Genomic DNA, 15,645 nt, shown 5'->3' on the forward strand with positions numbered 1-15,645 from the left:
CCTCTTCTTTCCTCTCGCCCGCTCCTCTCTCCTCCCCTGTGACCTCCTCAGGTCCTTTCCCCAGCCCACTGTTCCTTTAAACATTTAGCTGGAGACCTCATCCACCCTCCTGGCTGCTCCTATCAGGAACATCTTGGCTCCTGGGAATTCTCAAGGACTCACCTACCTTGGAAGCTGAAAGCACCCCCATTAACATCCATTGGCTGTCAAAAGTACCTGACTTGACTTTTAACGTTTTGTCTTTGCTGTCCAGGAAGATTCTCTCCCACCACTGTCATTTTGTGGGAAGGGAAAGGGTCAGCTTTCCCATTGGAGGCCCAGCCTGGTCTGAATGGGCCAGGCCACAGCCCTAGAGCTCACAGGCCCTCTACACTGGGTGAGAGATGGGTCCTCTGGCCACACTGGGGGAAGGGGAAAGGGGGCTCCGTAAACCACGCTGAGAAGGAAGCATTAAGAACTCAAACAAGATGTATCTTTGCTCTTGGGAGAAGTCCAGCAGGACCCTTATCTTGCTCAGTAGCTGCTGTGACTTCTGCAGAAGGGACCTAGCTTTGCCAGCAGGACTGAGACTTTGTATTGGCTCTCTGCTCACGGATGTCGGATTGCCCAAAAAGCCAGCAGCCACCCAGAGTGTTCCCTACACTGGACGTACGGGAGAACTAGCAGGGATAGAAAAGGCCAGAAGTGTCCTTGGTTCTTTAGGACAGCTCTCCAAACTTCACTCACCTGCCCATGGGTGGCAGAGTGCACCAGGACTTCATGGGATGCAACAGCTATGCTGTTGACCTCTCCATGGGGGTGGACTGAAGAGCCCACCCCAGCTCAGGGGAGAGCCTGTCATCCGGAACCACAAGTGGCAGGGACTTTCCAGTCCTAGGGAATGTTCTTTTAAATTTAGATCCTGCCTACCCCCAACAAGTGTGCTGTCAGGCCCTATTCTAAATGCTGTTGCGTATATTAAGTTATTTAATCTTCACAGCAACCTATTCAATAAATACTGTTATTTCTATTATAGAGAGGAGGGCTCCTAGGCCTGGCTAAGCAGTTTAAGATAAAATGCAAAATGACCCAATTCAGGATGATTATAGTTGGTTTAAATTTGGTTGCTGAGGCACAAACAAAAGTGTTGGATTCTGTAGTTTTTGTTGTGATTACAGAGCACATGCAGTATCTTCCAGAACCCTTTGATAAAGCTAAAGTAAGGATGGGCTCACATGGCCCACATGAGTAAGAAGCTGTGTTGACAGAGTGGACAATACCTTCAATTATGGCTTAACAAAAAATGCCTGAAAATGGAATAACTTAGAAGGAGCTCTTCCTTTAAAGGATTCAATGCCGGGTGCAGTGGCTTACGCCTGTAATCCCAGCACTCTGGGAGGCTGAGGCAGAAGATGGCTTGAGCCCAGGAGTTTGAGGCAGCAGTGAGCCATAATCACACCACTGCACTCAAGCCTGGGCAACACAATGAGACTGTCTCCTGTCTTTAAAAAAAGAGAGAGAGACCTACCTGTATGCTAGGAGCATCCTTCTCACTGCAGGTCAGATGTGGTGGTTCTGTTTTAAAATCGCTAAATTGTGACTTTTTTTCTTTTTCTTTCTTTTTTTTTTTTTTTTTTTTTTTCGAGGCAGGGTCTCACTCTCGCCCAGGCTGGAGTGCAGTGGTGCGATCTCGGCTCACTGCCCCCTCCGCCTCCTGGGTTCAAGCGATTCTCCTGCTTCAGCCTCCTGAGTAGCTGGGATTACAGGCGTGCACCACCATGCCTGGCTAATTTTTGTATTTTTAGTAGAGATGGGGTTTCACCATGTTGCCCAGGTCGGTCTCAAACCCCTGACCTCAAGTGATCCGCCTGCCTTGGCCTCCCCAAGGTGCTGGAATTACAGGCATGAGCCACCGCGCCCGGCCGACTTTTTTTTCTTTCTTTCTTTTTGAGACAGAGTTTTGCTCAGTCTTCCAGGCTGGAGTGCAATGGCAACAACATGGCTCACTGCAGCCTCAATCTGCTGTGCTCAGGTATTCCTCCTGCCTCAGCCTCCTGAGTAGCTGGGACTACAGGCGCATGCCACCACACCTGGCTGTTGTGGATTTTAAGAAATTTTTTTTGTAGAGACAGGGTCTTACTATGTTGCCCAGGTTGTTCTTGAACTCCTGGGCTCCAGCGATCCTCCCATCTCAGCCTCCCAAAGTGCTGAGATTATAGGTGTGAGCCACCACACTTAGCCCATTGTGACTTTTTAAAGTCTCTAATGCTTTCTTTTAGGGCACTAAAAACTTAATCTTAGATCCAGTTGGTATTCATTTGGGTGAATGAAGTGGTAGGGACCTACCTTAATTTTTTTTCTAGGTTTTTGTGATTGAATAAGTTCCAGATACTCAAAGCGACCTAGATCAGTGATGAAATTTTTGACTGCATTTGGACCTATTTCTGGGATCTTTTAGTGATTTCTCTGTATATTTATAAACAACCTTAAATTATTTTAGACTATTTAATTATTATGTTCTATTATCTGGGAAGTTTTGTCCTTCACTGTTCTTTTTCAAAATTTTCCTGATTGTTATTTCATAAATATTTTTTCACAGAATCAACTGGTTTTGAACCTCAGTTTACTTATAGGTTAATTTAGAGAGAATTGACTTTTAAAATTATATTAAAGGCCAGGCATGGTAGCTCATGCTTATAATCCTGGCATTTTGGGGGGCTGAGGCAGATGGATCACATGATCCCAGGATTTGAGACTGGCCTGGGCAACATAGTGAGATCTCATCTCTTAAAAAAAAAAAAAAATTAAGCCTTTCTGTCTAAGACAGAATACACCTTTTAAAAAATTTTTATTATATATATATAAATATTTATATTTGTATTATAATAAGGCATATATTATAAATAAATATATATTTCTATAAAAATTTTTATAGAAATATATATTTTTATATAAATATAAATATATATATATATACTTTTTGAGACGGAACCTCACTCTGTTGCCCAGGCTGGAGTGCAGTGGTGTAGTCTCAGTTCACTGCAACCTCTGCTTCCCGGGTTCAAGCGATTCTCCTGCCTCAGCCTCCCGAGTAGCTGGGATTACAGGCATGCACCACCACGCCTGGCTAATTTTCGTACTTTTAGTGGAAACGGTTTCACCATGTTGGCCAGGCTAGTCTCAAACTCCTGACTTCAGGTAATCTGCCTGCCTCGGCCTCCCAAGAGCTGGGATTACAGGCATGAGCCACCACACCCAGCCTTTTTTTTTTTTTTTTTTTTTTAATCTTTGCTTTTTGAAAATCCAGAAATAGATTTCTTTTAAATTAAAATTTATTTATTTATTTATTTATTTTTGAGACAGGGTCTTCTTGCTCTGTCACCCAGGCTGCAGTGTACTGCAGCCTCAAACTCCTGGGCTCAAGCGATCCACCTCAGCCTCCTGAATAACTGGACTTAAGGCACATGCTGCCGGACCCAGTTAATTTTTAAATTTTCTGTAGAGTGGGGTTTCACTGTGTTGCTCAGGCTGGTCTTAAACTTCTGGCTTGGAACTCCTGACCTTAAGTGATACTCTCACCTTGACCTCCCAAAGTCCTGGGATTATTGGCATGAGCCACTGTGCCCAGCCCTTTTCAGTTCTTCAAGTCTTATTCAGATTCAGTGTTTTAAAATTCTTCTCAAATAGGTGTTGCACATTTGTAACATATTATTTTTCTTGTTGCTACTACAAATCGGAGCTCTCTCCTTCCATGTTTCTAACCTATTTGTATAATAGGAAGGCAGTTATTGATTTTAACTTTGTATGTCCCCGGCTTACTGAGTTCTCTCATTGTTTATGATAGTTTTCAGGTTGATCTCTTGGGTTTTCCAGGTCTACCTGCACCATCATTTCTTTGCATTATGGAGAAAATGCAAGTTGATTCTGTCTTTGTTGTGAGTACACTGTGGTGTCAGGTGGAGGTTGTAGAGTATGTATCTTTAGGGAAGTTGCCGACAGTGGTCTCTCCTATAGGCGGTGAAGGATTGCCTTTATTAGCTCTCCAAACCCCTTCCAGCTCACGTGCCTGCTTAGCATATCCAAGGGTAGGGGTCTCGGGCCAGTCTGTCAGTGCCAATTTGCTCACGATCCCCTCAAGTCTTGCTTTACCCACAGACCTCCCTATCTGAGACAGCAGCAACTGATTGAACCTGGAAAACTTGAACTTATTTTGGCTTGTGTCTGTAGACACTTTGTCCAGTCTGTTGCAGTCCTTCACAGATGCTTTTGAGAGTCCAGCCACATGCCATTGCTACTGGTGCTATTGCCCAGGTCTGAGCCTTTGTTGTTGTTGTTTTCCTGAATATAAGGCTAGATAATTGAGCGTTTGTGATCTCTTGTCTATTCTTAGCCTGGCAGCCGATAACATAGACAGGCCTGTCACCCTGCACCCAGGGCCCTTTCATGGCTACCCCATCCTCTAGAATAAGAACAGCCAGAACCTTTTTTTAAAAAATCTTTTTTATTTTTATTTTTTTTTCTCTTCCTTTTCCTCCCCAAAGCCTTAGTCTTTTGTGGCCTATAAAGTTCAATCTTCTCTAGCTTCTCCTGCTGCCTTCTCCTACTCACTGATCACTCTCTTGCTCAAGCCACTCGGGCCTCCCTGTTGGTCCCTGGGTATGTTAGGGCCTTTGCCCCGGCTATGCCTGCAGCAGTCTTCCCCTGGTAGTCATATAGCTCCTGCCTTCACCTCCTTCCAAACCAGTACTAACATGGCCCTTTCTCCAGCCAACCTGCTCTGCCCTCCCCACCACGATTCTCAGCACACCTGACCTTGACCTGTGCCTTGTTTTCTCTGTAGCACTTAACATCTTCTAGCATAGCCTTTTAAATTTTTATTTATTTATTTATTTATTTATTTTGAGACAGAGTCTCATTCCATTGCCCAGGTTGGAGTTCAGTGACAGGATCACGGCTCACTGCAGCCTCAACCTCCTGTGCTCAAGTGATCCTCCCACCTCAGCCTCCCCAGTAGCTGGGGCTACAAGTCCTACACTTCTTAAATATAGGGGATATTGTTGATTACCAATATCCCCTTGCCTTGTTGAATTGTAAACCAAGAGCAGAACCTTTGTGTCCTCATTAATGTATCCTAAATTCCTAGAAAGATTCCTAGCAATAAATATGTGGATAAATTCAAGAGAACAATAAATATGTGGATAAATCTACAATAAATAATAAATAATAAGTCCACAATAAATATGTAGATAAATCCAAGAGAACTTTGCTTAAGATGTATGTAAGTCTCTTTGGATCCTTGTAGCACATCTGAGGCATGTGTGTCAGGGATGATCAGCCTCATTTTATAGATTAGTATATGTGTGTTTGTAGTGTTTTTTGTTTGTTTAGTGTTTGTGCAGTGAGTGTTCCCCTCTCTCTCCAACCTAATGGTAATGTAAGCTCTTGGAGGATTAAGGCTGTGTTTTAAAGCCCTATTTTCCATTGTATGGGGAACCTTACACAGTACTAACCGTTTTGTCTTCTAGTTCTTTGACACTATAGTATGTAATAAATTGTAGTTAACCATATTCACCCTACAGAATTGCAGGGCACCAGAACTCATTCCTCCTATCTAGCTGTAATTTTGTATCTTTTTTTTTTTTTTTTTTTTTTTGAGACAGAGTCTCGCTGTGTCACCCAGGCTAGAGTGCCATGGCGCAATCTCGGCTCACTGCAATCTCCGCCTCCCGAGTCAAGCAATTCTCCTACCTCAGCCTCCTAAGTAGCTGGGATTACAGGCATGTGCCACCACGCGCAGCTAATTTTTGTATTTTTAGCAGAGACGGGGTTTCACCATGTTGGTCAGGCTGGTCTCAAACTCCTGACCATGTGAGCCACCGCGCCTGGTGTAATTTTGTATCTTAACCAACTTCTCCCTATCCTCCCCTCTCCCATGCATTCCAGTCTCTAATAACCACAATTCTACTCTATACTTCCATTCACTCAGTTTTTTTCTTAGCTCCCACATGTGAATGAGAACATGTAATATTTGTCTTTTTGTTCCTGACTTAAGGTTCTCCAGGCTCATCTGTGTTGCCACACAGGATATGATTCCATTCTTTTTTATGGTTAAATAGTATTCCTGTACATGTATACCATATGTTCTTTATCAGTTTGTATGTTGATAGACAGTTACATTGATTCCCTATCTTGGCTATTGTGAATGGTGCGATATTAAACATGGGTGCAGATATTCCTTTGACACACAAATTTCCTTTCTTTTGGACAAATAGTAGTGGGATTGCTGAATCACATGCTAGTTTTATTTTTAGTTTTTGAGAAACATCCATAAAGGTTTTCCATAAAGGTTGTACTAACTTACATTCCCACAGTGTATAAGAATTTCCCTTACTCCACATCCTTACCAGCATTGGTTTTAGTTTGTTTGTTTGTTTGTTTTTTGAGACAGAGTCTCGCCATGTCATCCAGGCTGGAGCGCAGTGCCATGATCTCACCTCACTGCAACCTCTGCCTCCTGGGTTCAAGGGATTCTCATGCCTCAGCCTCCTGAGTAGCTGGGACTACAGGTGTGTGCCACCACGCCCAGCTAATTTTTATATTTTTATAGAGACAGGGTTTTGCCATGCCGGCAAGGCTGGTCTTGAACTCCTGGACTCAAACAATCCACCCACCTTGGCCTCCAGAAGTACTGAGATTACAGGTGTGAGCCACTGAGCCTGGCCTGGTTTTTTTGATAATAGCCACTCTAACTGGGATATCATATCTTTTTTTATGATTTTGATTTGCATTTCCTTGATGATTAGGGATGTTGAGCATTTTTTCGTTTATTTCTTGGCCATATATATGTCTTTTGAGAGATGCCTGTTTGATCCTTTGCCTACTTTTCAGTCAAATTATTATTATTTTTTGCTATTGAGTTATTTGAGTTCCTTGTATACTCTAGATATCAGTCCTTATTGGATGAATAATGTACAAATATTTTCCCCCATTCTATAGGTTGTCTCTTCACTCTGTTGGCTGTTTCCTTTGCTGTGCAGAAGCCTTTTAGTTTGACATAGTCCCTTTGTCTATGTTTTTTTTTGTTTAAATTTGAGACAGAGTCTTTCTCTGTCACCCAGGCTGGAGTGCAGTGGTGTGATCACAGCTTACTCAGGTTCAACCTCCTGGCCTCAAGCAATTTCCCCACCTCAGCCTCTCAAGTAGCTGGGACTACAGGCGTGAGCCACCATGGTTGGCTGATTGTTCCAATTTTTTGTAGAGGTGAAGTCTCCTTCTGTTGCCTAGGCTTGTTCTCAAACTCCTAGCTCAAGCGATCCTCCTGCCTCAGCCTTCCAAAGTGCCATAATTACATTCATGAGCCACCAAGCCCGGCCACAGAGTTGTCATTATTGATTTCTAGTTTTATTCCCTTGTGATCTAAGAAGACATTTGATATGATTTTGATTTTTAAAAAATTTTTTGGCCAGGCACAGTGGCTCACACCTGTAATTACAGCACTTTGGGAGACCAAGACAGGTAGATTGCTTGAGTCCAGGAGTTTGACACCAGCCTGGGTAACATAGCAAAACCCCATCTCTAAAAAAAATAAAAAAATAATAATAATTAGCTGGGCATGGTGGCATGCACCTGTAGTTAGTTCAGCTACTTGGGAGGCTGAGGTGGGAGGATTGCTTGAGCCCTGGTGGTGGAGGTTACAGTGAGCTCAGATGGTGCTACTGCACATCAGCCTGGGCAACAGAACGAGAGTGTCTCAAAAAATTAAATAAAAATTTTAAAAATTTGTTGATTTGTTTTGTGGCCACTACATGGATCTATCCTGGAGAGTGTTCTGTGTGCTGGTGAGAAGAATGTATATTTTGAAGCTTTTAGATAAAATGTTCTGTAAATGTCTGGGTCTATTTGGTCTATAGTGCAGTTAAGTCTGATGTTGCTTTGTTGATTTTCTGCCTAGATGATTTGCGGTGCTGAAAATTGGTATTGAATTCTCCAACTATTATCGTATTGGCGTTTCTCTCTTTAGCTCTAATATTTGTTTTATATATCTGGGTGCTACACTATTAGATGCATATATATTTATAATTGTTATATCCTCTTGCTGAATTGATCCCTTTATCATTATATAATGACCTTCTTTGTCTTTGTTTTTCCATGTAAAGTCTATTTTGTCTAAGTATAGCTACTCCTGCATGCTTTTGGTTTCCATTTGCATGGAATTTTTTTTTTCCATCCCTTTACTTTCTTTTCTTTTTGTATGAGATGGAGTCTCACTGTCACCCAGGCTGGAGTGCAGTGGTGTGATCTCAGCTTAGTGCAACCTCCGCCTCCCGGGTTCAAGCAATTCTCCTGCCTCAGCCTCCCAAGTAGCTGGGATTAGAGGCATGCGCCACCACACCCGTCTAATTTTTGTATTTTTAGTAGAGATGGGGTTTCACCATGTTGGCCAGGCTGGTCTTGAACTCCTGACCTCAAGTGATCCTCCCACCTTGGCCTCCCAAAGTGCTGGGATTATAGGCGTGAGCCACTGCACCCAGCCTTTTTGTCCTTTTACTTTCAGTCTGTATGTGTCTTTATAGGTGAAGTGAGTTTCTTGTAGACAACATAGAGTTGGGTCTCATTTTAATCCGTTTAGTTGGAGCACAATGGTACAGTCACTGCCTACTGTAGCCTGGATGTCCCAGGCTCAAGCAGTCCTCCTACCTCAGCCTCCTGAGTAGCTGGGACTACAGGTGCATGCACCATGCCCAGATAATTTTTTTATTTTATTTTACTTAAAAAAATACATATTTTTTTCGAGACAGAATCATTATCTTCTAGGCTCAAGTGCAACAGTGCAGCCATGGTTCACTGCAGCCTTGACCTTCCAAGGGCTCAGGTGATCCTCTCACCTCAGCCTCCTGAGTAGCTGGGACTATAGCCTGCCACCACACCTGGCTTTTTTATTATTATTATTTTTGGAGAGATGACATCTTGCTATGTTGTCCAGGCCACTCTCAAACTCCTGGAATGAAGGGATCCTCCCACATTGGCCTCCCAAAAGTGCTGGGATTATAGGTGTGAACCATCATACCTAGCTTTATTTTATTTTTTTGTAGAGATAGGGGTCTCGTTCACTTGCCCAGGCTGGAATGTCCGGTTTTACTTTCCTGTTTTTTCTTGGTGGCAGATACCATTTGTTTGCTTTCGGATATAACATTCCCCTAAACAGTTATTGTAGGCCGAGTCTAGTGGTGATGCATTCCCTCAGTTTTTACTTGTCTGGGAAACACTTTATTTCTCCTTTTCTTCTTCAGGGAGTTGTAATTTTTCTTAAACATGTGGTCACTCTCTAGAGGTGGGACACCCCCACCCCATTTTTGGCTTAGATCTTCTCGTATGTTGAATTGTGTCCCCCTAGAAGGAATGTTGAAGTCCTAACCCCCAGTGCCTGTGATTGTGATCTTTTTTGGAGATAGGGTGTGATTTCTAAAAACTTATGTGTGATTAGTTAAAATGAGTTCACAGTGGATTAGGGTGGGTTCACATATAATAAGACTGATATTCTTACAAGAAGTGGAGAAGAGACCCAGAGGGGAGAAAGCCATGTGAAGACAGAGGTGGAAGTTGGTGTAGCTGTCAAGCCACACATACACTGTATTAGTTTCCTGTGGTTCCTGTCAAAGGTACCACAAACTGGTGAGTTAAAAAAAAAAAATTGGGGCCGTTCACGGTGGCTCATGCCTGTAATCCCAGTACTTTGGGAGGCCGAGGTGGGCAGATCATGAGGTCAGGAGGCTGAGGCAGGAGAATCGCTTGAACCTGGGAGGCACAGGTTGCAGTGAGCCGAGATTGCGCCACTGCACTCCAGCCTAGGCAACAGAGTGAGACTCCGTCTCAAAAAAAAAAAAAAATTGGCTGGGCGCAGTGGCTCACACCTGTATTCCCCACACTTTGGGAAGCCAAGGCAGGAGGATTGCATCAGCCCAGGAGTTTGAGACCAGCCTGGGCTACATAGCGAAACCCTGTCTCTATAAAAAATACAAAAAATAGGCTGGGCATAGTGGCTTATACCTGTAATCCCAGCACTTTGGGAGGCCAAGGCAGGCCTGATCATGAGGTCAGGAGTTTGAGACCAGCCTGGCCAACATGGTGAAACCTCATCTCTACTAAAAATACAAAAATTAGCTGGGCATGGTGGCACACGGCTGTAATCCCAGCTACTCAGGAGGCTGAGGCAGGGGAATTGCTTGAAGCTGGGGGCGTAGGTAGCAGTGAGCCGAGATCGCGCCACTGCACTCCAGCCTGGGAGACAGAACAAGACTCTGTCTCGGGGGGAAAAAAATACAAAAAGTAGCCAGGCGTGGTAGCACATGCTGTAATCCCAGCTACTTGGATGGCTGAGGCATAAGAATCACAAGTATGAAATTGACGTTGCAAGAAAGCAGTGGGCAAGTCAGCAAGAAGGGAGCTGACTGTGAGGAGACAAAGGCTTGCTGTGGATTTTATAGGATGGTGCTTGTGCTGTTTTCTGGAGAGAGCTATGTGCAGTACTGATAACGCCAAGGTTGCAGTGAGCTAATTTGCATTTTTCTATCAGCCGAGGGTCTGATGATAGCTGGGCACAGGAAGATTGTGACTTATTTACGCAGGAGGATTATGTGTCCTGGACCATGAAGAAAGGCAGACTTACAGCTTATGTGCTTTCTCTTTGCTTTCCCTTGGTCCCACCAGCCTGACTCCTTTTCCCTAATTAGGACTCCACATTTAAAAATATATTGTTGATTATAATACAGTGAGTAATTGTACCTGTATTTGTCTAGTGCTCACCTTGTTCAGAATTGTTTTCCTATGCCATCTTGTTTTACGGGCACCACCCAGCAGAGGTACCAGTTTTGTTGCTAGAAATTAGTGATTGATCTGGAGCAAAACTTGGGTTCTGCCCACGTGGTTTGCCCTATCTATTCTGGGCATGGATGGACTGTCCAGGGAGTGCCATATTCTGAGGTAGGTCAACAGAAAAACAAAGGTGTGACTTCTCCTAGTTGGTAATTACTTGTGTGCTGAACACCCAGGTCTGCTAAATCAGAATCTCCAAGTTTTAGCAGAAAAGCTCCTAAGATAATTCTGCTGGGCAGTTAGAAAAAAAAGAAGGAAACGACAAAGGAAAAATGAGAAGACAAGGAAAGTTAACCCCGCACTGTCTTCTGTGACTAGACGGTCAGCAAGACAGATGGCCTCCAGAATGAGCAGTGGGCCATCAGCAGACCTGCTGGAAGTAGGGTTCAGCCACATGCCATTTATGGCACGGCTGCCCTGGTGTTGGTCAGGGACTTGATTCTTTCTGCCAGACAACAAACCAGCCTGTCTACTGACTAACTTAGTGAGAAGGAGCTGTGGACACCCTGGACCCTGAGCGTGGCGATCAGGTCACCCCTGCCCTGGAGAGATGTCTATGTGGGGAAGTGCCCAGAGGAGGGAAGGTGAGCAGCTGCTGCAGGTGGCCCCTAGGCAGTGTCTGACACCACACCCTGGGGGCTTGAGGACCTTGGCTATTTCCTGTGTTCTGACTGTATTCTGAATACCAAGAGAATATTTACCTTTTAAAAATTGCTTCCATGGCCGGGCGCGGTGGTTCACGCCTGTAATCCCAACACTTTGGGAGGCCGAGGCGGGTGGATCATGAGGTCAGGAGATTGAGACCATCCTGGCCAACACGGTGAAACCCTGTCTCTACTAAAAAATACAAAAAATTAGCCGGGCGTGGTGGCGGGTGCCTGTAGTCCCAGCTACTCGGGAGGCTGAGGCAGGAGAATGGCGTGAACCCAGGAGGCAGAGCTTGCAGTGAGTCGAGATCACGCCACTGCACTCCAGCCTGGGCGACAGAGCGAGACTCTGTCTCAAAAAAAAAAAAAAAAAAAAAAAAAAATTGCTTCCAGTGGCTGGGTGTGGTGGCTCACACCTGTAATCCCAGCACTTTGGGAGGCTGAGGTGGGTGGATCACTTGAGGTCAGGAGTTCAAGACCAGCCTGACCAATATGGTGAAACCCTGTCTCTACTAAAAATATAAAAATTAGCCAGGTGTGGTGGCACATGCCTGTAATCCCAGCTACTTGGGAGGCTGAGGCAGGAGAATTTCATGAACCCAGGAGATGGAGGTTGCAGTGAGCCAAGATCATGCCACTGCACTCCAATCTGGGTGACAAAGCAAGACTCCATCTCAAAAAAAAAAAAAAATTGCTTCCAGTAATAAAAGTAGAATGTTTTTCAGCATTGTGAAGGATATGGGGAAAGGGTCATGATTATAAGTTAATAGGGAAGTAGGGTGTGTACAGTAAATATGCTAATTAAGGGCCAGGGTGGGCCCCCAGAAGAAGATGAAACTAAACAGCCACTGGTCATCAGGGAGTAAATTGGGGTGTGCGAATGTGCTACTCTTCTGTTAACAGAATGGGCTAGAGCAATGGGAGTAGATTAAGAGGAGGAGAGGACAGATTAACATAGGGTATAATTTTCAAACATATGACAGGAAAGCATTTTTATGATACTTTCTTGTATTTTTTATGTATCTTACTTCTGGAATCAGAAAAAAATATATAGTGATATTAGTAATTTTCAAAAACTGCATTGCAGAGAGCTCCCTTGCCCCTGAGTAGGGCTGTTGGAAGTGCTGTTCTCTGCCATCTTGGTCCGACTCCGCCTGATGCACAGACAGGAAACTTAGCAAGGCTTAGAAGTGGGCTGGAGCCTGAGTTGACAGATTGGCTGGTGTTATAATTTTTAAAATTACTGGCTATAGGGTACGGTGGCTCATTATTTTTTGTTGAGATGAGGTTTTGCCATGTTGCCCAGGCTAGTCTTGAACTCCTGGGCTCAAGTGATCCCCTTGCTTTGGCCTCCCAGATGTTGGAATTACAGGCATGAGTCACTGCGCCCTGCTCTAAAATGATACTATTCTGACTGCAGCATCCCCCTCCACATTTCATGTTCTGATGTGAGCAAGAGAGCCTTCCCTTTCTGCCCATGTATTTATTATCCGTGTGGACTCAATAATTGCTGGTTTTCGATGGTTTTAAATCAGTTACTGTGTTTATGTTTGTGCTCACATTGTCCTAGATTTGACCAGTGAGAGTTCCTCAGTCTGGCTCTTGTGCCCATCACGTTTTTGAGCATTTCCTTACTTTCTGAAATAAGATGCTCAGGCTCCTCCTGTTCTTTCTTTGCCCCAGCCATCATTCAGGATCTCCAAGGAGTCCGTTTCTTTTAGCGTGGAAGGTATTAAAGGGTGCTAGGTATGCCCATTGCCACAACAGTGTCTTTGCTTCTTGGCCCTTTCCGTGGACAGTTAGGAAATAGATGCGTGTGTACACTCGTATACACACAGAGATATGTGTGCACATCTACATCTACACACTTACACACATATGCACATAAGCATGCATATAGAAATCACAGTTCACATGAGTGCCTCCAGTTCCATTGCATCTCTGCAAGTTCTGCTGTAACTCTCCATTCTATGTTTGTATGTCCTTTCTTCAACAGTTAGTTAGCACCCTGGCTCCTGGCAGAATCAATACATTTACTCATTTGCTCACTCTGTGATACATCTAAAATAGTTTATTCTTTTTTTTTTTGAGACGGAGTTTTGTTCTTGTCACCCAGGCTGGAGTGCAGTGGTGCAATCTCGGCTCACTGCAACTCTGCCTCCTGTGTTCAAGTGATTCTTCTGCCTTAGCCTCCCAAGTAGCTGGGATTACAGGCGCCTGCCACTAGGCCTGGCTAATTTTTATATTTTTAGTAGAGACAGGGTTTCACCATGTTGGCCAGGCTGGTCTCGAACTCCTGACCTCAAGTAATCCGCCCGCCTCAGCCTTCCAAAGTGCTGGAATTGCAGGCGTGAGCCACCACACCAGGCCTAAAATAGTTTATTCTTAATTAGACTACACTTATCATAGCTACTTAAAATAATTCAGGATCACCCCTTCCAGACCACAGTGTTAACTTCAGATGAACATCCTTCTAGAGTTGTGTATATATACCTATAGATAAACATACACAATTTTATTAAATTGTAATCATACTATGTATACTTTTCTGTAGCCTGACTTTCCCCTGACTAATTAATATAACAGCTTTCCCTAATGTCTCATCCAGCATCTTTTTGTCCACAAAAGAAATCCATAGCGTATTTTTTAATGGCTGCAGAATTCGACCATAATTCCGTTATTGCACTTTGATTTTAAAAGGCATCAGTTTTTCACTATTATATATAAAGCTGGCATCAACATCTTTGTAACTAAATCTTAATTATTTCCTTAGGATAGAAGTGGAATTACTGGGCAAAGGGTATGTATATTTTTCTGTCTTTCTGAATGACTGTATTTGTGCTCTGGCCAGCAGTTTTGGAGAGTGCTGGTTTTCTAGACCAGTGTTTCTCAACTGTGGGTGCATATCAGAATCATTGAGGGCACTTTTAAAAGCAGTGATACCCAGGACCAGCTCCCAGAGATTCTGGTTTCATGGATCTGGGGTGTGACCTAGGGTTTATAGTTTTTAAAAGCTCTCCAAGAGATTTTATATGCGGCCAGTTTGATAGGTGAAAGTGGTATTCCATTATTTTAATAATAATTTTCTTCTGAAATTGTTTCAGGCATTCAGATTTGGGAGAAGTAGCCCCAGAAATAAAAGCATCAGAGAGACGAACAGCTGTGGCCATTGCAGGTAAAGTTGGATGAATTGGATGTGGGCCCACTCTGGAGCTGAAGTACTTCTCCTTCTCCTGTCCCCTTGGGATTCTGGGTTCCAGCCCCTCTCTGGACTTGCGATTGTGCACCTCAAAAATAAATAAGTTTAAGGCTTTTATTTTTCCTTTTACAAGAAGATTCCATCTAAGGGTCTTTTAAGCATTCCTCATATATTCAAAATAGTGTTTTTTGTTTGTTTTTTTATGGGCAACACTTTATTCTAGAAAATGGAATAAGTGTTCCGAGGATTCAGTTAAACAGGTGATTATGACACAATTTAACAGAAATACATTACCCCAATTTTAGCATAACTGCCATTGTAGGTCATAGTTAAGGTGACTGTATAGTTTATCTTCTAAAGTGGGCACTTCTGAGAGTGAAAGGGATGTAATGTTGGGAAAACAGGTATAAATTGGGATTGTCCCAGAGCACACTGGGGCTTGTAGTCTTCCTGGTTATGGTCCATACCGGCTGGTTTTTCTTTCTCTGAGGATTTGGGGGTGGGGCTGTAACGCCACCCTTTGTAAATTCACCTTTAAGGTATGGTGGCCACACTCCAGATATCTTTAGTTCTCTTACTAACTCATTTTATTTTGTTTTATATTTTCTTTTCTTTTATTATTTTATTTGATATTTTATTTTATTTTTTGAGACCAAGTTTCGCCTTTATTGCCCAGGCTGGAATGCAGTAGCGTGATCTCGGCTCACTGCAGCTTCCACCTCATGGGTTCAAGTGATTCTCCTGCCTCACCCTCCCAAATAGCTGGGATTACAGGCATGCGCCACCATGCACGGCTAATTTTTTGTATTTTTAGTAGAGATGAGTTTCACCATGTTGGCCAGGCTGGTCTCAAACTCCTGACCTCAGGTGATTCACCCACCTCAGCCTCCCAAAGTGTTGGGATTACAGGCGTGAGCCACCGTGCCCAGCCAGTAACTCATTTTAGAT

General features: G+C 43.6%; 1 protein-coding gene across 8 annotated transcripts in view; it reads left to right on the forward strand.

The window, feature by feature from the left end:
* The window catches only part of URGCP (upregulator of cell proliferation), a 50,222-nt gene that overhangs the window by 24,058 nt on the left and 10,519 nt on the right, over window positions 1-15,645 (forward strand). For 4 of the 8 annotated variants that reach the window (XM_054494487.2, XM_054494483.2, XM_054494490.2 and 1 more), the window contains exons 2-3: window positions 14,272-14,298; window positions 14,603-14,673. Coding sequence is in view for 2 of the 8 variants with exons in the window: in XM_054494483.2 (XP_054350458.1) it covers window positions 14,272-14,298; window positions 14,603-14,673 (98 nt within the window). In the remaining 6 variants the exon portion in view is untranslated. Of the gene's footprint in view, window positions 1-3,245; window positions 11,436-14,271; window positions 14,299-14,602; window positions 14,674-15,645 lie in introns of those variants that run through there. The other 4 variants (XM_054494489.2, XM_063667363.1, XM_054494486.2 and 1 more) reach the window with 3 other exon arrangements.

This window comes from Pongo pygmaeus, chromosome 6, assembly GCF_028885625.2.
Source record: "Pongo pygmaeus isolate AG05252 chromosome 6, NHGRI_mPonPyg2-v2.0_pri, whole genome shotgun sequence".
Classification (NCBI taxonomy): domain Eukaryota; kingdom Metazoa; phylum Chordata; class Mammalia; order Primates; family Hominidae; genus Pongo; species Pongo pygmaeus.